The sequence below is a fragment of the Syngnathus leptorhynchus genome, chromosome 6 (assembly GCF_054491065.1).
Source record: "Syngnathus leptorhynchus isolate UIUO chromosome 6, UIUO_Slep, whole genome shotgun sequence".
Classification (NCBI taxonomy): Eukaryota; Metazoa; Chordata; class Actinopteri; order Syngnathiformes; family Syngnathidae; genus Syngnathus; species Syngnathus leptorhynchus.
This window is the reverse complement of record NC_141200.1, coordinates 5,275,974-5,302,533: the sequence shown is the minus strand read 5'-3', so window position 1 is coordinate 5,302,533 and position 26,560 is coordinate 5,275,974. Positions and strand designations below refer to the sequence as shown.

At 41.8% G+C, this 26,560-nt stretch overlaps 7 protein-coding genes across 29 annotated transcripts; 3 read left to right on the top strand and 4 right to left on the bottom strand.

Annotated features, from left to right (window-relative positions):
- Nucleotides 1–187: 187 nt before the first annotated feature.
- tmem138 (transmembrane protein 138) lies at nucleotides 188–2,307 on the bottom strand. The gene is made up of 5 exons (XM_085915328.1): nucleotides 2,146–2,307; nucleotides 1,397–1,779; nucleotides 971–1,142; nucleotides 822–897; nucleotides 188–754 (listed from the first exon to the last, which is right to left on the bottom strand). The coding sequence occupies exons 2-5, from the start codon at nucleotides 1,522–1,524 to the stop codon at nucleotides 642–644; spliced, it is 489 nt and encodes a 162-aa protein (XP_085771454.1). The 5' UTR covers nucleotides 1,525–1,779; nucleotides 2,146–2,307; the 3' UTR covers nucleotides 188–641.
- A 235-nt stretch (nucleotides 2,308–2,542) lies between these two features.
- On the top strand, nucleotides 2,543–8,443 carry cracr2b (calcium release activated channel regulator 2B). Of its 12 annotated transcripts, none has more exons than XM_085915425.1 (19): nucleotides 2,543–2,618; nucleotides 3,733–3,859; nucleotides 3,998–4,265; nucleotides 4,332–4,443; nucleotides 4,518–4,665; nucleotides 4,843–4,989; nucleotides 5,075–5,165; nucleotides 5,437–5,532; nucleotides 5,602–5,789; nucleotides 5,999–6,070; nucleotides 6,348–6,402; nucleotides 6,872–6,951; nucleotides 7,030–7,095; nucleotides 7,207–7,322; nucleotides 7,381–7,462; nucleotides 7,520–7,634; nucleotides 7,739–7,846; nucleotides 7,932–8,008; nucleotides 8,296–8,443. In XM_085915425.1, exons 3-19 carry the CDS (start codon nucleotides 4,011–4,013, stop codon nucleotides 8,378–8,380), a joined length of 1,893 nt encoding a protein of 630 aa, XP_085771551.1. In that variant the 5' UTR covers nucleotides 2,543–2,618; nucleotides 3,733–3,859; nucleotides 3,998–4,010; the 3' UTR covers nucleotides 8,381–8,443. The 12 variants fall into 12 exon arrangements, 11 of the variants coding, with proteins under 11 accessions (XP_085771551.1, XP_085771560.1, XP_085771555.1 ...); XM_085915434.1 differs by having other exon boundaries at nucleotides 6,872–6,960; nucleotides 7,008–7,095; nucleotides 7,202–7,322; XM_085915429.1 differs by lacking the exon at nucleotides 7,030–7,095 and having other exon boundaries at nucleotides 7,238–7,322; nucleotides 7,395–7,462.
- A 245-nt stretch (nucleotides 8,444–8,688) lies between these two features.
- On the top strand, nucleotides 8,689–12,131 carry cd151 (CD151 molecule). 2 transcript variants are annotated; one of them, XM_085915442.1, is made up of 9 exons: nucleotides 8,689–8,838; nucleotides 9,548–9,632; nucleotides 9,784–9,975; nucleotides 10,508–10,582; nucleotides 10,834–10,854; nucleotides 11,263–11,367; nucleotides 11,438–11,593; nucleotides 11,671–11,757; nucleotides 11,840–12,131. In XM_085915442.1, exons 2-9 carry the CDS (start codon nucleotides 9,549–9,551, stop codon nucleotides 11,897–11,899), a joined length of 780 nt encoding a protein of 259 aa, XP_085771568.1. In that variant the 5' UTR covers nucleotides 8,689–8,838; nucleotide 9,548; the 3' UTR covers nucleotides 11,900–12,131. The 2 variants fall into 2 exon arrangements, with proteins under 2 accessions (XP_085771568.1, XP_085771570.1); XM_085915444.1 differs by lacking the exon at nucleotides 10,834–10,854 and having other exon boundaries at nucleotides 11,840–12,122.
- A 262-nt stretch (nucleotides 12,132–12,393) lies between these two features.
- gatd1 (glutamine amidotransferase class 1 domain containing 1) lies at nucleotides 12,394–24,423 on the top strand. 7 transcript variants are annotated; one of them, XR_015066548.1, is made up of 10 exons: nucleotides 12,394–12,676; nucleotides 12,785–12,861; nucleotides 13,154–13,259; nucleotides 13,345–13,452; nucleotides 13,524–13,615; nucleotides 13,685–13,778; nucleotides 13,880–13,991; nucleotides 20,250–20,371; nucleotides 20,612–20,673; nucleotides 24,274–24,423. XR_015066548.1 is itself a non-coding variant. In XM_085915445.1 (8 exons), the coding sequence occupies exons 1-8, from the start codon at nucleotides 12,628–12,630 to the stop codon at nucleotides 15,230–15,232; spliced, it is 672 nt and encodes a 223-aa protein (XP_085771571.1). In that variant the 5' UTR covers nucleotides 12,396–12,627; the 3' UTR covers nucleotides 15,233–16,444. The 7 variants fall into 7 exon arrangements, 2 of the variants coding, with proteins under 2 accessions (XP_085771571.1, XP_085771572.1); XR_015066546.1 differs by adding an exon at nucleotides 20,872–21,286 and having other exon boundaries at nucleotides 20,250–20,673; XR_015066545.1 differs by having other exon boundaries at nucleotides 20,872–24,329.
- Nucleotides 14,005–17,227, bottom strand: chid1 (chitinase domain containing 1). The gene is made up of 12 exons (XM_085915441.1): nucleotides 16,847–17,227; nucleotides 16,249–16,392; nucleotides 15,990–16,122; nucleotides 15,875–15,919; nucleotides 15,702–15,808; nucleotides 15,565–15,626; nucleotides 15,394–15,483; nucleotides 15,215–15,316; nucleotides 14,925–15,074; nucleotides 14,765–14,845; nucleotides 14,643–14,682; nucleotides 14,005–14,540 (listed from the first exon to the last, which is right to left on the bottom strand). Exons 1-12 carry the CDS (start codon nucleotides 16,964–16,966, stop codon nucleotides 14,442–14,444), a joined length of 1,173 nt encoding a protein of 390 aa, XP_085771567.1. The 5' UTR covers nucleotides 16,967–17,227; the 3' UTR covers nucleotides 14,005–14,441.
- On the bottom strand, nucleotides 17,869–21,331 carry LOC147055510 (zinc-binding protein A33-like). Its single transcript, XM_085915440.1, has 6 exons — nucleotides 20,845–21,331; nucleotides 20,202–20,297; nucleotides 19,898–20,128; nucleotides 19,787–19,809; nucleotides 19,588–19,706; nucleotides 17,869–19,404 (listed from the first exon to the last, which is right to left on the bottom strand). Exons 1-6 carry the CDS (start codon nucleotides 21,229–21,231, stop codon nucleotides 18,848–18,850), a joined length of 1,413 nt encoding a protein of 470 aa, XP_085771566.1. The 5' UTR covers nucleotides 21,232–21,331; the 3' UTR covers nucleotides 17,869–18,847.
- ddb2 (damage-specific DNA binding protein 2) lies at nucleotides 22,602–26,518 on the bottom strand. Of its 5 annotated transcripts, none has more exons than XM_085915436.1 (11): nucleotides 26,380–26,518; nucleotides 26,155–26,301; nucleotides 25,979–26,088; nucleotides 25,405–25,596; nucleotides 25,182–25,327; nucleotides 24,471–24,570; nucleotides 24,207–24,384; nucleotides 23,990–24,135; nucleotides 23,743–23,898; nucleotides 23,048–23,093; nucleotides 22,603–22,966 (listed from the first exon to the last, which is right to left on the bottom strand). In XM_085915436.1, exons 2-11 carry the CDS (start codon nucleotides 26,291–26,293, stop codon nucleotides 22,728–22,730), a joined length of 1,452 nt encoding a protein of 483 aa, XP_085771562.1. In that variant the 5' UTR covers nucleotides 26,294–26,301; nucleotides 26,380–26,518; the 3' UTR covers nucleotides 22,603–22,727. The 5 variants fall into 5 exon arrangements, with proteins under 5 accessions (XP_085771565.1, XP_085771562.1, XP_085771561.1 ...); XM_085915435.1 differs by lacking the exon at nucleotides 25,182–25,327 and adding an exon at nucleotides 24,701–24,867; XM_085915437.1 differs by lacking the exon at nucleotides 25,182–25,327 and adding an exon at nucleotides 24,701–24,867 and having other exon boundaries at nucleotides 25,979–26,067.
- Between the last annotated feature and the right edge of the window lie 42 nt (nucleotides 26,519–26,560).

Here is a 26,560-nt window from a genome sequence, read left to right as displayed (position 1 = left end):
ACTTGACCTGTAGCGAGGATATTTGTGACACTCAGACGACTATTTATGGCGTGTTGCACTCCTGGCACCTAAATCCTGATTAATCTTTGTTAAAAATAGAGCAGTCTGTCTCCTGGATACCTCCTTATTATCCATGGATGGATTAGACATGGGTTACAGAAGGAATATTTAATCATTTAAAAAAAAAACAAAAAAACAGCAAGACAATTCAAAAGATGCACAGTGACATGAGTGAGTTCACTCTAAAATCATTACTGGCATCATGTAAACATATTCATACCTAGCTTCCATAAAACCTGGTGAGCCGCCGGGAAGGACAAGAGATATGTTGATGAGATGTATGGAATGGATAGTAACTAAAATAATTCATGATAGTATTTTGATGCAGTCCTCTATTCAGAGTGCAATCCAAAGGCCACGTATGGAAGATTACCAGGCTCAATCCAGGTTAATGCATTATGTCACCTTGGTTTACTTGCCCATGGAAAGTTTAAACAAATTGCCCGCTTGGGAATAGTAAACAAATAGTGGTGTGATTTCTTTTAACAGATGGGCTTGAGTTGTGGTCACCCTTGAGTGAGGAACATATTTCTTGCTCAATAACACGAAGTCTCCAATGCGCTTGCGTCCATCTTTTGTGTCTACTGCCGAGCTCTGGCAAAGGCCTCACGCAGCCAAAGTGAGTCCACGTAGAGCCTCGGGTCCCCCATGTACTCTGTTGTGCGTTTGTACAAGTAGTAATACAACACAGCCACTGCAAGTAGAGAGACATTTGATGAATGCACAGAAAGACAGGGAAATGTACAACTTTGGCAAATTACCTATCCTCTGGAAAACAAAGAGAGCTTGAAGGCCATCCGTCCAAACAAAGCTATTCGGTGCTCTCCATCTGAGATTCTACACAAAAGAGGACAACTTCAAATATGGACTCTGTAGGCATGCTTGAAAGGTTTTTGCAGAGCTAACGTACCAACACCCAGCTGTGGAGGCAGATGCTGAGGGTCAGGTAGAGAGCGGAGAAAAACAGCAGAGCTTTAAAACGCTCCAGCAGCAGCGAGACCAGGCCCACTTGGAACACGTACGTGTTGAACATCATCAGCAGGATGATGATCATGTTGAACAAGATGGCGATGTCCTGGATGCTGCAAAAAGGTTTGACAAAGGTTGGACGTACTAACAAAACAGAACACGAAACAACACTGCATATATAAATAAAATCACCACAAAACCATGTTATAAGCAATTACAGAGTGCACGTGTGACCATTTTGTGTAACAATACATTTTTATACAAACTACCAATCAACAAAAGTAAACAATGCAAGACCAAATTAAATATCTGTGTCTACATTTAATGGGTTTAAAGTTACGCGGGGAAAAATTACAAGATAACTTACATGAAGAGCACGAGCTGGATGACGGCCGCCCCTCTCAGCAGTTCACTGAAGGAGTTGACGAAAAGGTCAAAAGCCAAAAGTGTGAGCTGGATCAAAAGCACTAGGGAGTAGTTGCTTGTCTGTAGCATCGCCCCGAATTTTTTTTTTTTTTTTTTTTACATGTACATGAATTCTTTATGCTGAAGTTCTGAAAGCACTCCTGGGACCTATTCACATTGCGAGACAGTGCTGTATACAGTTCTTCCAAAACTCTTGTCTCTATCCAGAAACATCCTGCGTGGTTTTCTCAAACATGAGATGTTTGCTGCTGATGGTAAGTAGTCCATAAAATCACTGCAGACAATGGATGTTGCTTGATGGAAGGTCTCCTCATACTGAATTACCTGCAAGAAAACACAAAGGAATACCATTATTATTCTTGAAACACAGCAAACCAAAAACTGTACCTGTAGTCTGTTCTGTGCAATGAGCTCCTACAAGTTGATGTAACAGGAATATATAACCAACGTGCTCTAGATGTTACACGTGCAGCCTAAAGTTATATCATCGCCTCAATTGAAGTTTTGACGCGTTTCTACTCGCGTAAGGTAGCTCATACAACAAACAATCCTTCTGAAATAGGTAATAGTATAGTAATCGCCAGGTTGGCATGGTTGCACAGAGGATTTTGACTTCGAAGAATTGCGTCTTAAGCCCCTGTTGTTTTCCCCTTTGTTATCGTACAAGTGAGGCATCATAAATATACTTACCGACAGAAGCCAGGAGAACACTCGAAATGAATAAAGGTCACAAAAAAAACCTTCGTGATTTTCGACACTGATTTGGAGACACACATCTAGCCCAGAATTGCTTTTCAGCAGTAACGTACGCATTTCCGTATCTTCCATGGTAACGGAACCTTCTACCGTAATAACTAATGTAAGGATTCTTCAAATAGTTACAAAACTGCTTTTTCATCACTTGTAAAAACTTAATGATGCGTACTTTGGTAATATTCTGAATAAATGAGATATATTAGCGAAATCACACAAAAATACCTGAAAAGAGACACCATATGCAGATAAGATATTTGTGCTGCACACTAAACAACACTTTACGGTAAAAATAAAATGCGCGGCAATGGTATCTACTGCCATCTATGGGCCACAAGCAGTACTCGCCAGGTTAGCTCCAAGAACTCAGTGATCGAAGGTAGTGGACACCTGCGTCCAGCACACTGTTGGTATGTCAATATTTGACTTTATTTTACTTGTCTTAAATGTTATTCTTTAGTCTACCTGCATTATCTGAGTATATATGAAATTAATATTCATGTTTCCACCACACTTTAAGCCTGTTTTGTAAATTATTTAGGAATAATTTCAAACACTGTATATTATGTCAAGTTTGGTTCGGTTAGCATGTTTAGCTAACGTCACTGACCATTAGAATGGCAGCTGTTTGGTTTTGGCGCTTGGAATAAAGATTGTCTTTAACATTCTGTACGTGTAAAAAACATACAGTAAATTAAAGTTATTTTGTTAGAACTGTCGTTGTACTAACTGTAATCCATTGTCGCTTTCTGTGAGAAAACAAGACATAAAACGCATGACTAAGATTCCAAGTTACTACAGTTTACCCTGCCTGTACTCTAAAAGCCTCCATAAACTGTTGACATAGTTTTTACGATGGAATTTATCTTATCACTTGTGTTGGGAGAAAGCCGTGAAGGCTTCATAGATCATTTTCCAGCGTTCTACCAGGAGTCACTCTCTAAATATTTTTTTTTTTTTATGGATAAGGGAACACACCATTGTTTGGAGAGGGTTTTTATGTTGTCACATTCAACATGTTCCTGGTATCTAAAGTCATTGGAATAATAAACCACTTAGGGGAATTGGAGGTTGCATGACGTATTTAAAATGTGTAATTATAAGTAATTAATGATCTTGGGAAAGTATTTGCCTGCAGTTGTGGTAGTTGTAAGTTGGTAACCATGCAAATGAGTACAAACTGTGTTTTGCATCTCCTCACTGCGGGCTATCCACCCTCCTCTTCAAGTACAAACAAAGTCAGACGACTCCATCCTGTTCCTTACTTTTTATATTGCCCGTATTGGGCTTGGTTTGTTTATAGTGTATCACCATTGCTGTAAGCCGTACCTTTCTGCCATGGGAATTTGGATTCTTGTAATTGGCTCGATGGTGTGCATTACTATAAATTACACTTTGACTGATAGAAATTTCCTAACACCCTGTTTCTGAAGGAGTCATATTCAAGCTTGATTAGAATCTTGTTTGAAAAATAGTTTTCAAATAATTTTCGGATTGTGACATGGAATCATGTTTCCTGTGCAGATGTGAGTGAAGACAATTTTGACAGAGCAGCTGGAGATAATGCACATGATCCCAGCAGAGTTTGTTGTTCTTGTTTGACAAGGGAGGACCTGTGAGCTAAGCTGTTGCAGAACCTTGCAACAAAAAAGTGAGTATAACTGTTACTATGGATCAGGGGCCACCAACCTTGTTGAAACTGAAATAAATGAATGATTAAAGCAAAAGCAGTTTGATACACACTTATGATGCTCAGGTGCTTATTTATCGACTTATTTTTCTGTTCCAGCATAAGCTACAGTATGTCTAAATGGCTGAATGATGGAGAAGTGCTGGAAGGTCAAGGCAGTGGCGAGGCTGTACCTGTAAGCCCACGACCTCAGAGTCTGTCACCAGGGACCCCCCGACTGAGCAAGGGTCGCAGCCCAGTCGATTCTCCCACCCCGAGAAAAGCAGCAGCAGCAAGCCCACAGTCAGAGACCATGGGGAAGGCTAAGCAGCTATTTGCGTTATGCGACAAAGAGGGCAAAGGCTTCATCACAAAGCGCGACATGCAGGTGAGCCGACAGTGTGCCACAATGGAAGCGAACACCTCATTTTTAACTTCCACATCCTTTCCTCAGAGGCTCCAGATGGAACTGCCTCTGTCACCCGAACAGCTGGAAACCGTGTTTGAGAGTCTGGACCGCCAGCGCAATGGCTTCGTTACACCACTGGAGTTCAGCGCAGGACTTGGTGTGCATACTGCAGTTTGGCATCACAGTCCTGGGGGAAATATGTCTCTCAAACAAGTGTCTTGCTTGGTGCAGGTGAGCTGATGGGGACAAAAGACACAGTCGAGCAGAGCCAAGAGCTCGCTGGGAAAGAGACAGACCAGGCAGACTGGTCGGAGGATGCTGCTTCAATAAGACTTAGCGACATACTGAATGAGCTGGGCATTGACAAACTCTCTGACAGGTGGGACCGCCATTGTTACGACAAAAAAAAAAATCAAAGCATTTAGAATGTCAGGTTTTTGCCATGTTATAGTTTTAATCATGGTATCTTTGTGCTTTATGGTATCAAAATCACAACTATGCTATTGTGACAACAATCTTGTGAAGTGCCACTTTGTTTTTTGCTGTTGTGTGTCAGTCAACAGGAGCTTTGTTCTCTATGGTGTGAGTTGCAGAGAGAGCGGCCAGAGCTGCTCAAGCTACTGGAAGGCATCTTGCTGCACGCCGTCGCACATCTGCAAGATTCTATCAGAGAGAGAGACAGCCTGGAGCAAGCGTTGCGCAGGTGCCACTCAAATACATTTGCTCACATTGTACTTTGTGGCAGTAAGAAGAGTTTTAACATTCCCTGCAACTTTGTCGCACTTTAGACGGGAGAGTGAGCACGATCAATTTGTTCGGTCTATATATGAGGAAATGGAAACCCAAATCCGAGAGGAACGAGAAAAACGCCTGGCTCAGGTACAGATCAGTGTGTGCTCTGTGAGGGTGTGTAAAAGTGTTAATGCATTCCAAAGCAAACATAATTCAGTAGTTTTAATCATATTTATTCACTCAAACCGGCACGAGAGAATAACACAAATAGTAAAAGGTGATGTCATGAAAAGTCGACTCCAATAATCAAACAAACGTAATTCACCGAGTAAACCGAAAGAGGTGGATTGAAGGAACGGGTGTCAACCAAAAGGCAACATTATTTTCACCATTAAATACTTTTTTAAATTCAAAACAGGAGAGCATCAAACAAAAGCAGAGGGGCATAGAAATTGAAGAAGAGTTGAAGTTGCGCGACCACAACTTGGAGATAACCTTGAGCCGACAGAAACAGGTTGGTAGCGATGGTCCTGTTGATGTTCCTGCTCATAAAGCCCTCAACAGAATTTGTCTTTACCTCAAGCTGGAGAGCAGAATGCAACAGCTGATCTACGAGCAGGCAAACATCAAGCAACAGAACCAGGAGCTGCACAGCCTCAACGTCCAACTGCAAGAGCAGGCGGAGCGTAGCAGGGAGCAGCTACAGGCCGCCATGCTTCAGTTGACCCAGCTACAGCTCAGCGCCGCCCAGGAGCAAGTGGACAGACAGCAGTAAGCGGAGATTTATGAAACAGATCTTGTGTTACAAATAATATTTGAGTAAAATATATTTTGCCGTGTTAAGAGCAAAATCAAAGCATTTCTTTGTTAAGAAACAAGTAAAGACTGATTAGCTACACAGGTGTAATGTACAGTATATATTACTGATACAACATTCGTATCTTTGAGCATTTAATTTTCGATTTCTTGTTTCACCACAGAAATGTGACTAAAGTGTCACGAAACATACAGAAAGAGAAGGAGAGTCTCCTGAGACAACTTGGTTTGTTAAGGTAACTCAAATGCAAAGTAATGAAAGGTAACAAAATAGGACTGACACTCAACACGCACTGCAATAAGTACACTTTGCACATTCAAAAATCGGTTGAGGGTTTCATAAGCAGCTCATGAGTATTAACACAATGCCTTTTGGCTCACTTGGAAAAGAATGTCAGGAAAAGCCTAGTCAAACAACAAAACATTTTGTGAGGCCTGTGAAATGGTGTCACTCGTGTGCTGGCTCCTTTTTAACATAAGTTTGAATGTCAGACAAATTCTTCTTCTCTGCAGGGATATGAATGAAAGGCTGCGAGACGAGAAAGATGCCCAGCTGACAAAGAAGAGGGTTAGTCATCCATGCCCTCTTCTTTCTCCCCTGCCTCTAACCTATGACCTCAGTGAAGACTTATACAGTGCATGGACTCATCAGCGATATTCCACCCTAAGATAAGTGTGGGAAAGGCTTCGTAGCTCTTTCCCGCCTCCTGGTCATCGTCGCATTCTGCGGCTTGTTACTCTTTGAATTCAGTCAGCATCTCGCATGTGTCGGAGACTGACACCTTAGCTTGAAAAGACATTTATTCTGCGTTATGGAAGGCGATTCTGCCAAACTAACAAAAAGCTATGTACACGCGTGATCCCTTGATTAGAATGTCGTGTGTTCCACCAATTACAATTCAATGCGTGTCATTTGTGTACTGCTTTCTTGCACATGTAGCAGAATAAATGTCTGCAGAGCACTGGGTTTATTTCGTCTAAGTTGCTGTTTGTGGATGGTGTCGAGCATTAATGACCTTCCGCTAAACTCCTTTCAGAATCCAAATATGGAAGAAAATTTGCAGAAGAGAGGGTCAGTGGTAGGGCACAACTTTCTACCAGATGATCCAGTGAAGAGGTTTGTGTGAGCAAGTCTGTGTGGCCCACTGAGGCAGAAGCCACTAATTGTGTGTACTTGCTGAAATCCACCGAACAGAACGCAGAAAAAAAAGCAAACAATTCAAAGGCATCATATAGAGTCAATTGCGAAAGAGTCAGACAGGTAGGGAGGACGCTTGACTTTATTGGCAATTTCAGAAAGCACTACACAAGGGAGTCAAAATTTCCTCATGAGGAAAGCGCTGATTGAATATGATGTCACTTTTTAGAGCAGCAGCCTTGTGAAGACTCAGCATGTGTTCAAGGTGGTCTTCCTGGGCAATTCACGGGTGGGGAAGAGCTCCTTCATCCAGCACTACTGCCGAGGACTTTTTGGCAGCGCTACCGCTGGTGAGCTCATCTCAACTTTTCTCAACGCTGCTCCTTATATGAGCTGGTTTGCCGCCAGGTGTCGATTTCCAGATGAGGACCATCACCCTTGGCTCCACCTCAATTACCCTGCAACTGTGGGACACCGCCGGCCAGGAGAGGTCAGTCGGCCTTCTCGTCAGCGTGCCGCTACGCCGACCTCCTCCGCATACGTGCAGGTTTCACTGCGTGACTGAGCAGTACTACCGCAATGCTGACGCCATCCTGGCGATGTATGACATCACCTGCCCGGCCTCCTTCATCGCTGCGAGAGAGTGGATGCACACTGTGGAGGTGAGCAGGTGGATGCCGCAAATTTATTTCGCAAGAGGTGTGCTGGTTCAATAAAGGTTAAGAAATAAGTACATTTAGCGTGTAATGTAACGGGCGTGTCATAGGAGAAGATGTGCGATGGTGCAACGCTGATGCTGCTCGGAAACAAGCTGGACCTGGCCAACGGGCACCACCGAAAAGTGGAACCAAGAGACGGACTGAAGTTGGCAGAGGTGGGGTAAAATTTATCATTCAAAAACTTTCTTTTGCAAATTAAGAAAAGAGGGATGAATAATGATGTAACGCTGGTCCGTACAGCAGCACCAGGCTTCGTTTTACGAGTGCAGCGCCAAAACCGGAGCAAATGTCGAGGAACTGATGACTCATATGGCTGAGTATGGACACTGTTTTTGAAGATGCTTTGCTTTACATTGATGTTTTGTTGATTCATTTTATTTGCTAATGACTGGTCACATGTAATCAATAGAGAGCACATTTTTTTCCCCGTTATTACTTCTTGCTCAATTTGACATCATCGGAGCAGTTATCATTTGTATTTTTTGTGTTGTAGTTATTCAATAGTTTGTACTCCAGTTTATTTGTATTCAATAAGTGATGAGGTTCAAATAATAACACCGCTCATTACATTGTGCGGATGGACGTCACTTTTGCTTTATTTCAGAAAGTTGGTTGCCCGGCTTGATCAACAACGTGAAGATAGTCTTCCCCTGACAAAGTGTGCTCCACCAAGACGTTGCTGTGTATAATTAGAAAAGGGCAAATGTTTGAAAAAGGTTCAACTGGTTCCGTTTGTTCACCTCCTCCAGTTTGATCACTTCCCAATTCCGAGAATGAGAAGTCAATGTTTTCTTGACACAGTGTGTCGTCTTATATCGACTGAAAGTCGACTTTACTGTCAAGTTTGTACGCTTTTACAATGTTTTAATTCTGTTCAATACAGTTGCATTGACCCCACTTGTCCCAGTATGTTTGAGTATTTCCTGAAGGTTCCCTCCACGCTCCACACTCACTTGATGTGGAAGAGGCCAGTGGGAGGCACTGGTGCACTTTAGCAAGTGTCGGCTGGGCAAGCGGCTGCAATCGGACACATTACTGTGAGACGCTCCAAGTGCTGCAGACGACTTTCACAGACAGAAGCACCCCCACAGCGGGCTTGAGTGGGATCCTGGAAGGCATTGCCACGGAAATTGAAATCTTCAATCAGGTGGGACAGTTTTGGCCTCGCTTGAGCACTTTTTGCATGACACCATAATTCAAACTAAATCTCCAGGAGCCTTTTTTTTTTCTTTTTTTTTTTTTTGCTTGACCCCCGATGCATGCACTTGGTTTAAGGCCATGAAGAGTTCTATTTTTATTTTTGTTTGTTTGTAGGTTTCCCACTTCTGAGATGTGAAGTTGTTCATTTTGTAGGATGTTCTTTTATCTTAAATAGTTCCGCCTGAGGAGTTAATTTTGGCTTCAGCTCCAGTGCGCTACAGTAGCTATGTTATCGCTGCATGTCATGTGACACAAGCTGTCAAGTATCTTTACCCACCACATATATAATTTCATTAGTGAGCTACTCCTGCTCACTCCTTGCAAGTTTGGGAAGTTTCATTCTTCACGTTTACTCAATGGGGAATACACATCATACGATATTACACCTGAAATAAACTCTTGTTACAACCTATTAGATTTCATTGCATGCAATAATTTTGGGAGTTGTTAGATGGAGGCTATTAAATCTTTGCTTCAAAGACACATCAAATCAGATGCTGTACTGGATGTGTGTTTTGCATAATAAATATCACAGTGGATCCAATACTGGCTCTAATAGGCTCTGATGCAAATACTGTATTAGGCCATCAGTCATTTGTCAAATGTCTCCACACTGTATTGCAACCTGGTACTATTATTATTTATTTGTTTTTCAGAATGGAAACTCGGAGGGAAAACTCCAACAAGTGTGGGATAATATGTCTGAAGTACATGCTCCTCATGTTTAACATTCTTTTTTGGGTAAGATACAAAAGCAATGTCAATATTTTTGATAAAAAACAAAATGATACACTTATTTTTGAATTTTTCACTATTTGGATGCTTTGAGGATGCAGATAGAATCTATTTTCTATTTTGACTTGATTTGGACTATTTTGACTTGTTGCCTCAGGTGGCAGGGGGTGCAGTGTTGGCCGTGGGCGTTTGGACTTTGGTGGAGAAGAGCGACTACATAAGTTTGCTGAACTCCGACTTCTACAGAGCATCCGCTTACGTCCTCATCGTCGCCGGGGCCGTTGTGATCGTCACCGGTATCATCGGATGCTGCGCCACTCTGGGGGAGATGAAGAGGCTTTTGATTGTGGTGAGGCCAAAAAAAAATTCATTGTCCTCATCATTCGTTAAAAGGAGACAACGCTGATCTGGTCTGGGGGGGGATTTGAAAGTTAAGCCCGAGTCACCTTGTGTCCCGTGTTCAACTCACCGGAACGGCCCACCCCGAATGTAGCTGCAGTGTGACGTGCCAGGTCACATGGCGCGTGTCCTCAAGAGTTGACATTTTTAGATTTTGGCTATGGTTAAAGGAATGACGAGCATCGCAAGCATCCGCGTAAAGCAGACATGCAGAGGCAGCCGGGGGAGGATACGTGTTGTGTAAATCGAGAACCTCTGGTCAACAAACCCACCGACTTTAGGACTATGAGACAACTTGCTGAAAATATTTCATATCATACGTCAATACTAAACCGGGAGTCACCAACCTTTTTGAAACTGTTTCTGAATACAAAGCAAAGGAGGGAAATTGATTCAGAAAAGACCATTTCAAGCCATATTGACCAGCATTACAATATCAGATTGACATATGTGTTGTTTCTCATTTTTAATATCTCTTGCAGTATTTGGTGCTGTTGCTGTGTGTTTTTCTGCTGGAACTCGTCGCAGGTGTCTTGGCATACGTTAAATACCAAGAGGTAAAGTCTTTTACTCCCAACTTGTTTGTGTGTTTGTTTGTGCTGTCGGCCCTTTAAATCCAAGTCCAGCGTGAATTATTATTTTTCATTGCCACGACAAGTTGAAAAGAAATCACGTGTTTTTCTTTTTTTTTTTTTCCCCCCCATCTATTTTTGTCACCATCATTGTAACAGAGCGTTAAGTTGCCTGTTGACCATGAATTGAGCCTTCTCACACATTCCTTCTTTGTTCCCCCCTTTTCTTGCTCCAGTGTTTCCCTTTCTGCCAAAAGGTAATCTGCTGCCACTTGATGTATTTTACAAGTGCATCTCAATATCTTTGAATATTATAAAATACTTTAAATTATGTCAGTAGTTTAATTAAAGAGGTGAAACTCATCCATTATTGATTGTCAAGACACAGTGAAATACTTGATGATAGTGTTTTTCATTTTGAGAATTTACCATTTAAAATGAGAAAGATTCAAATGAGCTCGGAATTGACATTTGGAAAAGTTTTATTTGCTTGCATCCTCTTAATACATAAATGTCATCTGTGAGATTGTAATTTATTGAAAATGCACCTGTACTGTATATCAACATGCTCTGTCACAGGTTGATATGAAATGCACATAGTCGGGTCAACTTTAAATCAACTCAAAAGAAAAACAAGTGCCAATGCGCTGCTTGTGTCGTCACAGCTGGATGAGGAGCTGACGCAAAACTTAAAGGTGACCATGCAGCAGAAATACCAACAAGCCGGGGAGGACAGCGTCACACAAGCTGTGGACAAGCTCCATCAGGAGGTGTGGATATAGAAGATCCACATACTGCATTCTTGTTGAAATGGACCTCATTTGTGTTGTTCCCTTTCAGTACCAATGCTGCGGCAGTAACGGCTCCTCCGACTGGAAAGACAGCATTTGGATCCAGGCCGCACAAGACGGGCAGCTTGTTCCCGACAGCTGCTGTAAAACTCCCAGCAGCTTCTGCGGCATCCGAGACCATCCCTCCAATGTTTACAAAGCGGAGGTGGGTACACGTGTCGGTCCACTTGACACCAATTGACTTACAGTATAAACAATATTCTAAATGTGTTATGATGCTAGGGAGGCTGCGTCATGAAACTGGAGGAGTTTATTCTCAGTCAGCTGTATATTCTTGGCGCACTGGGCATTGTGATTGCAGTTTTACAGGTAAAAAAAAATAAAAAATCAATTTCCATCCAGAAGAATGTTAAGTACTGAACTAACACTTTCTTTGTGTCTTTAATTTCAGCTATTTGGGATGATGTTTACTTGCTGCCTTCATCAAAATCTGAAAAATGAGCCCTACTGATGTTGCACTTTTTTAACTATTGGGATGAATGCTTTAAAATAACAAGCTTGCACTTTTAAAGTTGAGCTGCTGGGCAGCACTTCACGATGGAAAATAAGGATGATGCAGGAAATGCAAGCTTGCTGTGGTTTTATTTACACGTACTGTACTGCTGCTCTTGGTGTGCCACAAGGTTTAGTTAACTACATAATATACCGTAAATACCATAACAATAAAAATAATTAGCAATAAAAGGCATTCTATTGTTTGAATGTATTGCTGACATGCTGTTATGTATTGGTTGATGAGTCACATTTCAACTATTTTAGAGCACAGGTATGCAAATGATGGCCTGTGTGACGTTCTTCATTCCATTCTTCATTTCCTTCTTTACCTTCGTTTATTTGTTGCGTTAATTTTAAAAACAAAAAATAACAAATTATTCGCTTTTTTTAAATTAAAAAAAACAATCATTTAAATGTTTTAAAATATTTGTCACGATTCTACTACGTTGTGTGAAAAACTGTATTAGTGCCCTCTAGTGAGTTTCAGAAAGAATGCAGTTTTCCTACTTGTCTACTAGAGAGTTTCTTGTGAAGGTCTTGAGGCGGATGTTATGGTCAGCTGACCCGCCTTCCTCCTCGCGAACTTCCTGTTTAGTACGAGCGAATCTAAATTCGATTGCTACAACATTATGTCATCGATTTAAGCACAAGCGGGCAAAAAAAAAAAAAAAAAAAGATTAGAAAATGTCTGCGAAGCCAACGTGTTTGATTGTGTTGAGTGCCGCTCCTCAAGGTGTGTTTGACAAGCTGTTCGTTTAACTAGAAATATTTGATGCGTTTTTTCGAATTGCATTTCATGCATGAATGTTGTAACTTGTGTTTTATTTTCACTGGTCGCTAGGAGTTTCTGCAAAGTCTTTCCAGCAGTGTTTCAATCTTTGCTCTTCTGTGTTTAACCTCCAGACAGCAACGCCTGCGGTAAGTCTCCTTATACTGGATAAAAAAAAAAAAATCAGCTCAAAATGGACTGAAATATACAAAATTAAAACGTCATATTAGGGGGGGGGGGGGGGGGGAATCCTAGCTGTATGCCTTCTCTTAATTCTCCTTTAAAAAACTACAAATGACAATGCTAATTTTAGTCATCATTCCAATATTTATTTTTAAATGGGTTCAACCTTAAACATATCAAACTAGAAGGTATTGCAGAATAACACATTTACCAATGTCACTCCAAGAACTAAAACCTAACCTGTCTGTTTCATTCAAGGGGAAGCCAATAGATTTTGTTGGGGTGGATGACAGCACATCCAGGTGGGTGCAGGACTTTAACATGAAACCTTACGCAACTCCTGCCAAACTTGAATCCATCGATGGTGAGAGTCATTCAGTCACTATTTTTGTCCATTTGTTTTGCCCACTACGTCACCACGACCTTCTCTTTTATTTCTTTTCGAATAGGGGCTCGATACCAGTCTCTGCTCATTCCCGACTGCCCGGGAGCACCCAGCGACCTGGCACACAGCGGCTCTCTGCACCGTATTCTCTCACACTTCATCTCTCAGGAGAGTGAGTAGAGGGCCTCTTGTCAAAGTCTGTGACTAAATGTGTGCATGCTAGTTATGTGTTGATATACGCAGAACCCGTGTGTGCTGTCGGACAGGGAGTATCAGCTCTTTGTTGTGCCACGGAGGGAAACATGTGGATCTTCAACGGCTATAGTTTGACTGGGGTATGTTCAATAAGCATAACACTGGAAAATTGTGCAATGTCGATTTCAATTTCTTTGTTGCTGCTGAAGCCGTCAGTGTTTGAACTGGTGCGGAGGCCGGATTTTGCTAACCTGCCTTTAATCGTAGAAGACTTTGTGAAGGACAGCTGTGGCTCATACACAGGTGAGTGCAGCTTCGTCATAGCCGATGTCTTGATCGCATTTTTCTTCCAAACTTCTTAGGGAAAACCTTCTATTAAACTTTTTTTTAAACTCGTTTTGCAGCGAGCCAAGAGGACGCCGTGCACGTCGTCACCGACAGACACCTGATAACCGGTCAGAACATGCAGTCCACCTGGCTTGCCGTCAACAATTTAATTCTTCTTGCTAGCGCCAAGTAAGATGAGCTGAGTCACATTTCGCATCACATCACACTTTGACCTCAAAGATGAATTTATTCCATGACCAAACTCAATGCACTTGCACATCAAATCTATCATTTTGATAAACTCAACTAGCTTGCTTCATCATTTTCAAAACGTATTTGATAGTGAAGGTAATACTATTGTATTACTCATACTGAACACACGCTGATCGATTCATCCTGCTTAACACGGTTCTCCCTCCTTAACGGAACTTCACTCATTGATTTATTTGCAGTAACGGCACAGAAAACATTCCCAAGTACATGTTCTTTGTCCCAATCAACAATTAAATCCTTTCAGCGGCTTTGTGGTACAATTCATATCAATCGCACTTCCAAGCCAAATGATCAAAAAAGTAACTAGACTTTTTTTTGCTGTGCAAGAAACAGAAATATCCGACAAAGAATCCATGAGCTGAGGACTCAAAGGAGGTCATAGAAGTAGTCCAGTCCTTGTCCCAGTTCCCATAAGGAGATTCCAGTACCCAGTCTTTTAGCCAGAGCAATCCTCACGAACACAGACTGGAAAGTCAAAGAATATTCATTTCAACATAGAACCATGACCACTAGTGCAGAATATGAACATGCAGAAAGTAATTCAAGTACATTTAATTCAAATTTTACCTTCAATGATGGATAGTACACCACATGTTTTACTCCATTGCTTTTGAAACAAAGAAAGGGCAGATCAGTCCGAGTGTCGTGATGGAAGTCAAGTGTAACTTATCAAAAAAAGACATTCTTACCTCTTGTAAGTAAAATGGTGCTCACTGTTAAAGTCATCCCAAATGATTTTGGGCTTGTGTTCCAACAAAATGTCGATGTACCTGCCAATGGTTGCACACGGACCGGAGTGTGACACTTCATTCCAATAAAAGAAAAGTAGCATGACAGAATGACGCTCACCTCCCCCCAAGAACAGGCTCTGTTTTCTGGCTCCCAAAGTCCAGGCCGTATAAATTGAGCCCAAGCAGAATTTTGGATCTCCACTCTTTCTTGGGGGCCAGCTGCAGGACGCAGTCGTTCACCCAGGACAAAGGCGAACTCGGGCCCGCTCTGACGACAGACGCGCACCATAAATTTGTTCAGTTGGTACCACAACTGGTCACCATTTTCCAATTGTGACATCATCACTTTGACTACAACTAAAAATTCCTGATTTTTTATTTTCTCATGATAGATTCCATTGTCCTTACTTGGGACCACTGGAGTAGTCGTATGTCATGAGACTGAAGCCGTCCACTATTGGGGCAAGTTGCTCAAACTCTTCCCTGTCGAACATGCCGGGCTGGCCGGCGCTAATTGGGGCACAAATTCCACACACGGTCAACATTGTCATCGCAGACATTTAACTCGTCTTACCAGCTTCACTTGCCTCGTCACGGCAGGAGGAATGACAAGGATGCAATTTAATAGGTTAGCCTTCAACGTTTCGCACGTGTGCTTCACCAAATGCACCAGTTCCCTGTTGGACACACACATTGGGTCATCGTCCTTTTGGTGCCAAATTCAAAAGTCCTCGCCGATGATGGACCGCTGGACTCACTTTCTTTTGTTGCCTGCCAGCTGGCTCCACAGCTCCAAGATGAAGCCATCAAATCCCTCCTCCTGCAGTACCAGACAAAAAAAAAAAAACAGAAGTCTGGTCATCTGTCAACTGCAGTGGACTCGGCGCTAGTTTACCTTGGCAACCTTGACCAGCTCCATTCCCAGCTCCTCAATCTCATCTTCACTGGACAGCACGCTCATGTAGTCCTGATAGGACCAGCCATCAAACAGCAACCTCGGCACTGGCCACAAAAAACACAGCGTCTTTATATGGACAAACCAAACGAGGCCTCATCTACCGTACTCACCGATCTTGACTTTATTGTTTGACTTGCGCACCGCTTTGACCCAGCCTGGAAAGACGCAAGAAGTTAATTCAATCTGAATGACTAAAGAAAAGAAGAAAGAGTGAGCTGTATATACCCGCGTCATGGTCGTGAAGCCCAGTGACTTCAAAGCGCTCAGTCCCTCGTCGGCGAAGTTGAAGCCACACCGGAGACACCGAGGTCAGTTTGGGACCAAACAGCTTGGCGATGTCATAACCGTGGGAATTCCACTATGAAAAGAAACATATTTTAGATCAGGCAATTATTTATTCCCCCTTCCCCATAGAAGTTAATGGGTCTTAACGCCACTCAGGGAAGGCGTATCCAAACACACCATCTCACTGATTGAGACTTACGGGTGTGACATAACCAATAACTTCTCCTTTAAAAGTCTTCTGGATGTGCGTCCAATATCTTTTCTCTTCCCCCACGACATCCTTCCAATGAACTGCTGTTGTCACCAGTCCCCTCTCCAACACAGACTCCGATGCTGGGGAGGACTGCACACCAACACACAATGTTTAATCCAGTTAGACGGACCGAGCAACAAATGTGAGTAACTGGCGTCATCCCCAAAATGTTTGGTGAGTAGTTACAACAGTAAATATACCACAATGAATTTCCAAAAATGAACACTAATTTTACATCATTACTCTCAAAAACAGGTAAGACTACTTAATTTAAAAAAATGCTGAATTCTAAGTGCACATGCATAACTCCATTCAACAGTAATACACAGTAGAAATTAAAAAAAAAAAAAAACGACGGTGCAGACATTTGACACTTCGTGGCTACCGTACACTGTTTGGCGGAAGAACACGTACTTACTACCGGTCATTCGTTAGTTTGTGGCTTTAAAATATTTTTCCAAATAATTTATACTTCTTCACTCTATTCTAAAGCAAGGACCGCCACTACTCCTACTGTGATGTTATCAAGGTAAATGTTACTCACCTCATTTTCGCGTTCAACTTTCTGTGTCTTCTTCAAATCTGTTTTCGAGAGGGTCCCACACACCAAAGAGATGCAGCAGTAGGACACCGCGACAGCTGACACCAGGAACGTTGTTCTCATTTCCAAAATCAAAACGAAATATATTAGGGAGTTCAAATAATGGGGGCTTTATCGGCTATGTGGGTTTGTGTCGTGAACAGCAACAGAACATTCCCAACGAAATAGCAAAAAGCTGGCCAATTCGGATACCTACCAAAAAAAAAAAGAAGCCGCAATTAAAAAGATCAGCAATTATCGGGAACGATTTTTCGCGGCGAGCTTGATTGACAAATGCTCTGTGATGTCAATACGACTCGCTCAGTCACTTCCGCCTTTCACTGTTTTCAGAATAAAACTAGTGTGAGACAAACGAGTCCTTCCAGTTATCCAACCGGTTTGCGGTGTTTCATCCTCCTTGCTGCTGTTAATACTTCATAGAAAAATTATGATTTTCAATTTATATATTTTTTTAGTTTGAAATTCTGAATTGTAACCTCATAAACTATATAATCATTTTTTATTCTCATAATTGCTCCACATTGGATGCCTCCCTACTGGTCTGAGGTTAATACTTCATAGATCTGATTTTTTAAAACCATATTTTACGTTTGAAATTCTGAATTGTAACCCCATAAACTATATAAGGATTATTTTCTCTCATTATTTTTCCTCATAATTGCACCACATCGAACTTTTTAATTGGATTTGTATTTGATTGTTAGTATGCTTGTTCTGAAGTTTTCTCCAGGTACTGCGACTTCCTCACACGTTCCAAAAGCATGCATGTTAAGTTCACTGAATACTAAATTATTAGAAGGTATGAATAAGTGTGAATGAGTTAAAAATGAAAATGAATGTTTTGTAAATTTGACATGCCTCAAAGCTGAATTTTATCAATAACTCTCAACATCCACATTTATTATTATTATTATTATTTACAATAAAATTAAAATTTACTATAAAAATACATTTAGAGTCTTTTGGCAGCCAGACAATGTTGTTTTGAACCGGTGCCATCACATTGCCAAGACACTCTGCAATGGTAACGTGCAGACACCAAGTCCCAACCAAGCCACGCTAAAAATTACCAACTTGTTCCTACCGGTACTTTTCCAACAGAGCTCCACTCTCAAAGGCCATCATTAGCCCCGTAAAAACAAAAATGAAAACAAAGTAACCAATGAAATGTTCATCACAACGTACACTCTGGTTGGACAAGAACAAATTTGACACTACACAATTTATGCTTTCAAAATTCATTCTTATTAGTGAACATATAACGTGCACATATTTTTCAGAAAAAAAACTAAATGTCTCATGTTTGAGCCACCGCTGAGTTGAATTGTAAAACATTTAGATGGATGATGTATTTGATTGCTTCGCACAGTGGGAATCAAAACCACAAGCATGCTAATAGACATGTCGAAGAAACAAGTCTGGCATGATTTACAAGATTGTGATAGCTGTTGACAGTAACCAGCGTTTGACAATGCTGAGGTTTTTCTTTTGTAACAGACAGACTTGTATTTTCACATTCAGCACAGTGTTTGTGTGCGTGTGCTTGTGCTTGAACTGACGCATCATTTTTTCCCATCATCCGATTGATTGGCCAGAGCTGAACTTGTTCCATTCAAGTTTGACGAGCAAAGCACTTGTGTAATGATCTGTACATGAAATTTGAATAATCAGCATCTTGTACATATTTTCAGAGTCCGCCTCACAGTTTGGAGGTGCAGGATACCATTCAGCCTTCATGTGTGGATCAGTGGATGGGTGGATGGATAGATCAGTAGATGGATGCCAGATCAGCAGACACAGATGGGCGGATGGCTGGATTGATATATGGATGTATTGGTAGATGATGATGGATGAAGGGATACATGATGATTTGAAAGTGGATGAATAGATGATGGAGGGGGGGATGGCTGGATGAATGTACAGAGGACTGTTGAGCCGCAGTCTTCACTTATCTAAGATGGTGAGTCTGATGGTCTGAGGACAGACGGTGAGGGGGAAGGATCCGCTGCCCTCGTCATGAATCCCAGTGGAGAAATATGGGAAGATCCTCTCGGTGAACTTGTCTTTAAATATGAAAATAGTCTTTCCATCCGCAGCGTTGATGAACGCCACCTTCCCTTTGTCGTAGTCCAGCTCCACCGTAATCCTGTCGGCCTTACACTTCCAGTCCAGTTTTGTGCGAGGCGAAGTCTGAGCCCACAGGACGTCCCCTATAATCCCTCCAATGATCCAAACCCCTTCGGACGGCTTGAGGGACATGGCCCCCTTCCTTTGGATGGACTCCCGGACTACGCCGATGTACCAGTCTTTCCCCCGACTCACATCCACCGTCCAACTGTGTTTCCCGGACACAAAGCCACCGGCTCCCAGCACGCACACTCCGCCCGTGCAGCGTTCCGGGTTGTCCGGGAGCATTCGCTGACTGGTGTACTGCACGCACGTCAACTCCTCAGACATCTCCAAGTTGGCCTGGGCCGTGTTTGGATCCAAGGCGATGGGCACTGGAAGAATGTTTTGAGATGATTTTCAAAAGGCTGAAGAAATAGATGCATTCATACTTTGGTGTGATCACACTCTACCCCACGAGCCATGTCACATCTAAACATAGATGAAATATTTTGGCCCCATGCCCTGAGCCATTGTTCCAATTTGTTTTTCAAAAAGTCCCGATTGAATTGACTCACCATATTTCACAAGGCCCTCCATCTTCTTCCATACGTGAAATTTAAGTGACCCCTGATGCGTGGCGCAGTTGATCAAGATGTCTCGGATAATTTCTGGTTCTCTAATATTGCATTTGAGCCTACATAAACAAAAATAATAATCACCTGGACTATATAAGCACAATAGTGTAACATATGTCGGGCGCTTGCGCACACTCACGTCTTTTTGGTGTCTTTGTAATCCTACGGAGTAAAGACGAGACATTTAAAATCATGATTAAGTCTTTTGAGAAAAAAAAAAAAAAAAAAAAGTTGGAGTATTTGTGCGTACCACCAAGAAGGCTAAATCGTCTCCCTTTAGTCTTGTCTCTGTGTGGTTGATGATCGTAGCGAGGCTCTTGATCTGGTTCTCAATGGACTCCAGCTTGAGGCTCATCACTTTGACCTTCACTTCCACTTCCTGCGCCAGCGCCCGAAGTCTGGACTCTTCCTCATTAAAAAGGAACAAGTGCAACTTTTGGAATTCCTCCCTGATAGTTCGGTCGTTTTCATCCGCTTGCTTCTGTAATGAGATTGCATCTTCTTAAGTCAAAAGGTCAACATTAGAATGAACAAGTGTGCGTTGTAATTGGAACCTGTATAAATGTTCTGGTCCTTTCCCAGCTCTCTCTCGTCTTGTTCAGAGTCTGCAGCTTCTTCTTGAGAGACTCCAGCCTGCCTGATATTTCTTCCTGACATAGTCACACAAACATGGAATTGTCAACCTCGACATATTTGGACCACATTCTTCTTACATGGCTTCAGGGTGGTAATAGTTGTCCCCTTTTTTTTTTTTTTTTTTTTTTTTACCCCGGTCTCACAATTTTGAAATTGACGTTTCAATGATTGATTAATTGTCCAATTCTAGCAACATGCCATTTTCACTCACTTTCATTCGATTACCTTTATCAACATGAGCACTGCAAATATCAATGGCATCTGATTTTCCAAAATGATTACATATCCAAATAATCTAATCCAATCTGCCTTTTTATTACTCTTCCAGGCTGTTTCAACCTGTTGATAACACTACGACACGGAGCACATCCCGTTTAAAACCTGGCAAAGGTGAGGTACTCTTGATCAATTGTTAAGTTCCGTTAAAATGTGAGCATCATTACAAAGAAGACGGTATTCATATTTAAGCACGTTTGAATACCAATTGATCATTTTTTTTCATCCCTAACCTTTTGCGAGTGGCATAATTATATGATACAAGAGTCAGTTTCTATTTTGTACCTTCTTCTGCTTGGCGGCTTCATCCAGCGGACGGCACTCGTGGATTTTGTGCTGTTTTGACATTTGGCACACCAGGCAAATGGGCTCCTCGTCATTCTGACAATAAACGCTCAGCTTCTCCTCGTGAAGCATGCAGCGGTCCCCGCTCACGTTCTTCGTGTTGTACTGATCCGCTGCTATCTTCAGCGCCAAATTGATGGGAGGCCTTTTGGGAGTAGAGAGGGCCTTACACACCGGACACTCTTGACATCTTCTCCATTCCCAGAACTGATGCAGGCAAAGTTTGCAAACGTTATGTCCGCACTGGAGAAGAACCGGGTAGCAGTAGATTTCCGTACACTGAGGACAAACGAGGTCCTTTCTGGAGATGACGCTGTGTGTTGCCATGACTTTGAAGATGGACTGTCATGTGAGTCAAGCGCGGGTCTTCACTGCTTTTCAGGTGCACTCAACACTCACTCATATTTCACTCCTCGCACACACGCTCGTACCGTCAATGCTGGCAAACTTGTCAAACCGGTTCAATGCAAGCTCAGATATAGACGACACGCGAATTAGGTAATGCATGCTGCTTGGGAACAATGTCTGTAATTTGGAAAAAAAAAATACATTGACGGGCTTGTCAAAATGACAAAAATGTACATTATTTTTATTAGTTGAATCAAATACACAGAAAATTATGAAAATGATATACTAAAATGTCTATTTTATGTACAAAAATGTACATTGTTTTTATTATTTGAATAAAATACACCGAAAATGATACACTAAAATGTCTACATTATGTACAAAATATACATTGTTTTTATTATTTGAATAAAATACACCGAAAATTAAGAAAAATATATGCTAAAATCTGTTGAGTGCAAAAAAAACCCCCCACAAATCTAAACAAAAAGACCAGAACAATTACAGTGAAACGAGCTCAATTAAAACAATTTAAAAAACTCAAAATATGCATCGCTTTCTTTGTGTCAATGCAACGCTACAAAAATAAATAAATGAGTCAATGAAGCCAGCAAAAAATGTGGGAAACTCGTGGGAAATTTACAAGAGCACAAAACAGAAGCAGCGAAATGACAGGTTGACCTGTCAAGTAAAAATTAAATCTAGTCGGGTAGAAAACATCTTTTAGCATAATCTTTTGTATCCTGTTTTGTAGCAATATATTCTCTGATCTTTGCCAATATGTTTAGCAAATATTGGCATGTGTACAGTCACTCACGTTTTCCCTAAACATGTTACACTAAAATGCAATGGAAATTTTCCAGAAGACTTTGCCAACATTTCATTGTGATGAGTACAGGTGGAAAAGAAAAAGAGGTGTTTTCCCACACACAGTTGAAAGTACGATGACTCACCCATCACAAGCAACATCTGGTCGGTTGGCAACCAATCCAGCGTTTAACCCGCCTCTTGCCCTTAATCAACCAGGTCATCCACAAAGCCTTTGTCCGTCTATTTATTCCACTATTCATTTATTTTCTATTATACGGCATAGGATTGTAGCATAACGTGATATCTACCCGTCCAGTGCAGGGACAGCTCCAAGAATTTGGCGTTGCATCATCCCCGATCCATTATCTGGACTGCTTCTATGACTGTTTTGTAAATGAGAATCTGTTTTCAATTGCCTTACCCGGAGACACTTTTTCTCTATAAGCCAAAAGTACCAATTAGCTCATAGATTCGCTACAGACTTAATAGACTTCATGTCACATTTGTTTAGTTTTTCTAATATAAAATATGAAAATGGACTATAAGTAAACAATAACACTTTATTACAGTTCGGTAGAAAACAATAACATCTGCAAAATGTTTAATAATACTCTGAATTAAAACACATAACAGTAAGTAACAAAATTACATCCACAGGCTTCAGTTCACTGTTTTCTTGTGCGCTTTGCGCACTTTGTCTTGGTCGTCGTTTCTGATTCGTGCGCAGAAAGCAGTTTTTTCTTGAGCTTGCTTTGATCCACGCCACTTCTCCTGCTTCTGGTGGCCCGCTGCTGACGACTGCGCCCCCTTATTGGTCGCTCGGCTGAGGTAGATGTTTCTTCTTGCGGCGCGTTGTCGTCGGTGAACAATGATTCATCTTGGTCCCAAACTACCACTGTTACACCTGTGACGCAAACATGGGTCTTTTCAGAGAATCAAAAAAAAATAAAAAATAGCTGTAGAACCTTTCCTTTTGTAACCTTACCCATTCCAGAGCCAATCACATCTCCCATTGGATTGAATTTATTGATCTGGAAAAACATATTTAGAATCATGAACACTTTTTTTTTCTTCATACATGTGATTTTAAAATTCAAAAAGTAAATCTAGCTGAAAAAAAAGAGGCATTTTAGCGGCGTGAGGCATTGACAAGAATAATTTGGAATGGGGAAATGCCTGTGTTGATAATTAACAGATGATGCTAACCCAATAGACAGGCCCTTTCAACAATGCCAGTAAAAGCTATTCCATAACGCTGCAATTATCGCTCGCTCATAACACCACGTGCGCTTCTAGTCTGGGAACACTTCATTGACGACTGTAGTGCGCAAGTATTTGGACAGGGGCAAAGATGAACACAACTATTAACGTTAGCCTTTCAATCGTTTTTTTCCAACGTGTTAGTATTAAGCTAGCAGGGGCATTATTAAGGCAAAATTCTTTGTTTCGTTTAAATCCACAAAGTGTAATCCTCCTTGTTTGACAGCAAACCTCATCAAAAACGACTTGAATTGAATTTTGTTCCATATAACAAAACAAACGTATCTGGTTGCAGCAGCACTTGAGTTCTTTTCCTTACTGCAGTGGCGGACAAAATTGGAGCAGTTGTGCTCAGCGAATAAGAAATCATATTCCGTCGGCTTACGTGCATATCAATTTACTGTGTTTGGTTCTACTCACAGATTTGATTCCTCCAACATTGGGATCATACAATTGACACACAAGCTCCGCTGTGTTGGAATCAAAGATATCGATCGTTCTTTGGTCGTCCTGGCAGATCCTGTCGTCAGGGTAACGACCCACCACAATGAGGTCATACACAGGATGCCATGTCGCCTGTGGAAACGTTGTCAAAACAAGTTTGGCTGGGTACTTTTTACCCGACTCGGATCTGGCACGAATTATTAGACTTTGTGAGACAACCAACCTTGATAGGTGTGATGTGTTGAAAATGTCGATGTGGATGCTGAATTATTTGCTGAGGCTTAGACCAATCAGAAGATGAATACACACGGATCTCGTTGTACTGATCAGTTGTGAGCAACTTGGAGCAGTCCGAGGGATGGAAATAGGCTGTGAAGATAGGGATGTTAAAAAAAACAAATCTCTAATGTGCTACCTTGCATGTGAATTTGTCAGAACACCTGAATTGATAGCCTTCTCGTGAGGCATTTCATGAAGAAAGCTCTTCTTGTCCTTTATGTTTCTCAGGTCCCACAGCTTCACTGTGTGGTCCACTGACGCCGTCGCAAGCAGCCAATCACAGCGTGGGTTGAACTCTGCGTGTGTCACTTTGGCTTTGTGTAATTTATCACTGAAAATCTACAATATTGAAAGAAAACCATCTTATAGGGGACTAAATTGTTTCAGAAAACATTTTTGGGCAGGAAAAAAAAAGGATCACATACCTTCTGCCCATCTAAACCCAGCAGCAATAGATTTCCAACATTGTCTCCAGTCACAAGCATCTGTCGGCTGATGGAGACATCCACACAGCAGTACCAGAAACTGGGAGTAGAACGTTCGTTAAAATTATGCCTCTCAGAACCTGTATTCAACTGTTTAAAAAAATATATCTTTCAAATAACTAAATGAGGGCTGGCATTTTTTTCATCAGTCTTCTCCACACTTTTCTCACCATACGTTGTGGTGATCGTGGCCACAATCTTCTGTTCTGGATAAAATGGTGGCTGTGAGGCCCTCAAAGTTCTGCAGGGTCAGTGTGCCCTCACCAGAGGCTACGTACACCTTGGAAAGATCCGTGGGACAAAACTTCATCCCTCCGATGAAGTCTCCGGCGCCGTTCTACGCGCACAAACAGAAACGCAAGCCTTTCGTTGGGCACTTGTAATTTAAGAGGTCTTCTACCTCACTTCTGTTTAGTGAGACTGTTACAGTGTCAGCAGAATTAGCTACTGATTGCTGGCATTTTTTTTTTTTTGATGGACGGGAGGCGGCGTGTTTGGGATTGGCTACTTTGCAAATGATTGAATCTATGGGGGGTGCATAATGTCTCCTTGAGACATGTCAATTGAAGAAGACTGATGAAAAAAAAACCAACAACCTTCATGACCCTCACTGTGTGCACCCGACACAAGACAAGCAGACTGCAGTCTTACTTAAATGTATCTGTGCAGGCAAACACTGTGAGAGTGGTCCCATTGAAATCTCTGAGGGACGTCGTACCCCCCATAGATGACGTGAACAGCTGAGTGGGGTTTAAAGGGTTAAACCTCATATCTGTAACAGAGTCTCCAGCCCCCATCTGAACAGAGAACCAGCAACAAGGCTATCAAGCCGAGCCAAGCACAACCTAATCGTGCTCACGAAGAGCAAGCTCACCCCTCTGATGAACATCTTCTGGTCGCGGAGCTTGAAATCCCACAGCTCGATGTCGCCGCCCTTTGATCCCACTACCAATGTGGTGGGATTGGTGGGATGCCACTCCAGGCAGGTGACTCGCCGGTCGAAGGGAAGGTTTGATGCGTGGTAATGGTACGAAGAGAGTGAACGGACAAAGGGCTCTTGGAGACACTGAAAAAAAAAAAAAAAGTGCATGCTTTTGAGAAATTCTGATATTGTGGAACACACCCCAGATGTGACCTGTGACTGACATGGGGCCAGTTTACTTTCCCAATGCCAACAGGGATATGCTCCTCAAAATAAGGTTAAACTTTCAATCAAATGGTTGCATACATGACAAAAAGAAGAGCTAAAAGCTAAATTGTCGTCCAGTTGTTTTATACTTGTCCTTGCTTTTTATTCTTGTTTTTTACTTGCCATGTAGCACTTTGAGATTCCTCCGAATATAAAGTGCGTTATAAATATAATTTATTATTATTATTATTAAAAGCTCCCGGCGACACTCCTACTAACGCTAGAACTTGTATTTTAATTGCACAGCAGCGCCTCTTACCTGTCTCATTTGAGTATGAACACTTTGTCCCAAAGTGTGCTTGTAGATGTAGTGGAGTATGCTTCCATGTGCAGTTTTCTTCTGAATCCCTATGGAATTGGGAGGAGACCCTGTAAACACCAGCAGATAATATCAAGGACAGTAAATGAATGCAGCCCACTAAATAGTCCACACACCTTTTTTGCACGACTCTGCATCCCTCTTTTCTCGTAGTTTAGCAGACAAAGTTGAACCAGAGTTCTCCCCATCAGCTCTTTTCTTCACCTGTGGCTTTTCTGATTTGAGGCCATCAGATTTGGAGGGTTTGCGTTTCATCGCGAACCCTGCAAAAACGAAGGGCTTGACGATAGAACGCGTTGAGCAAATTTGTCAAACATGCATCACAGACACTGTCCGCTTACCTGTGATGTTTCGCGACTGGTGTGACAGCTTAGCAAAAAGATCACTTGCGTTTACATAACACACGTGACTTCAAAACGTGGCTGTTTTGTAACTTGTATTTCTCTTGTTTCACGGTAGGTGGAGGTGTTTCAATCAACCAGCATGTGAAGCGTGAGCGGCGTTTATGTTTAGTCGTTTAAA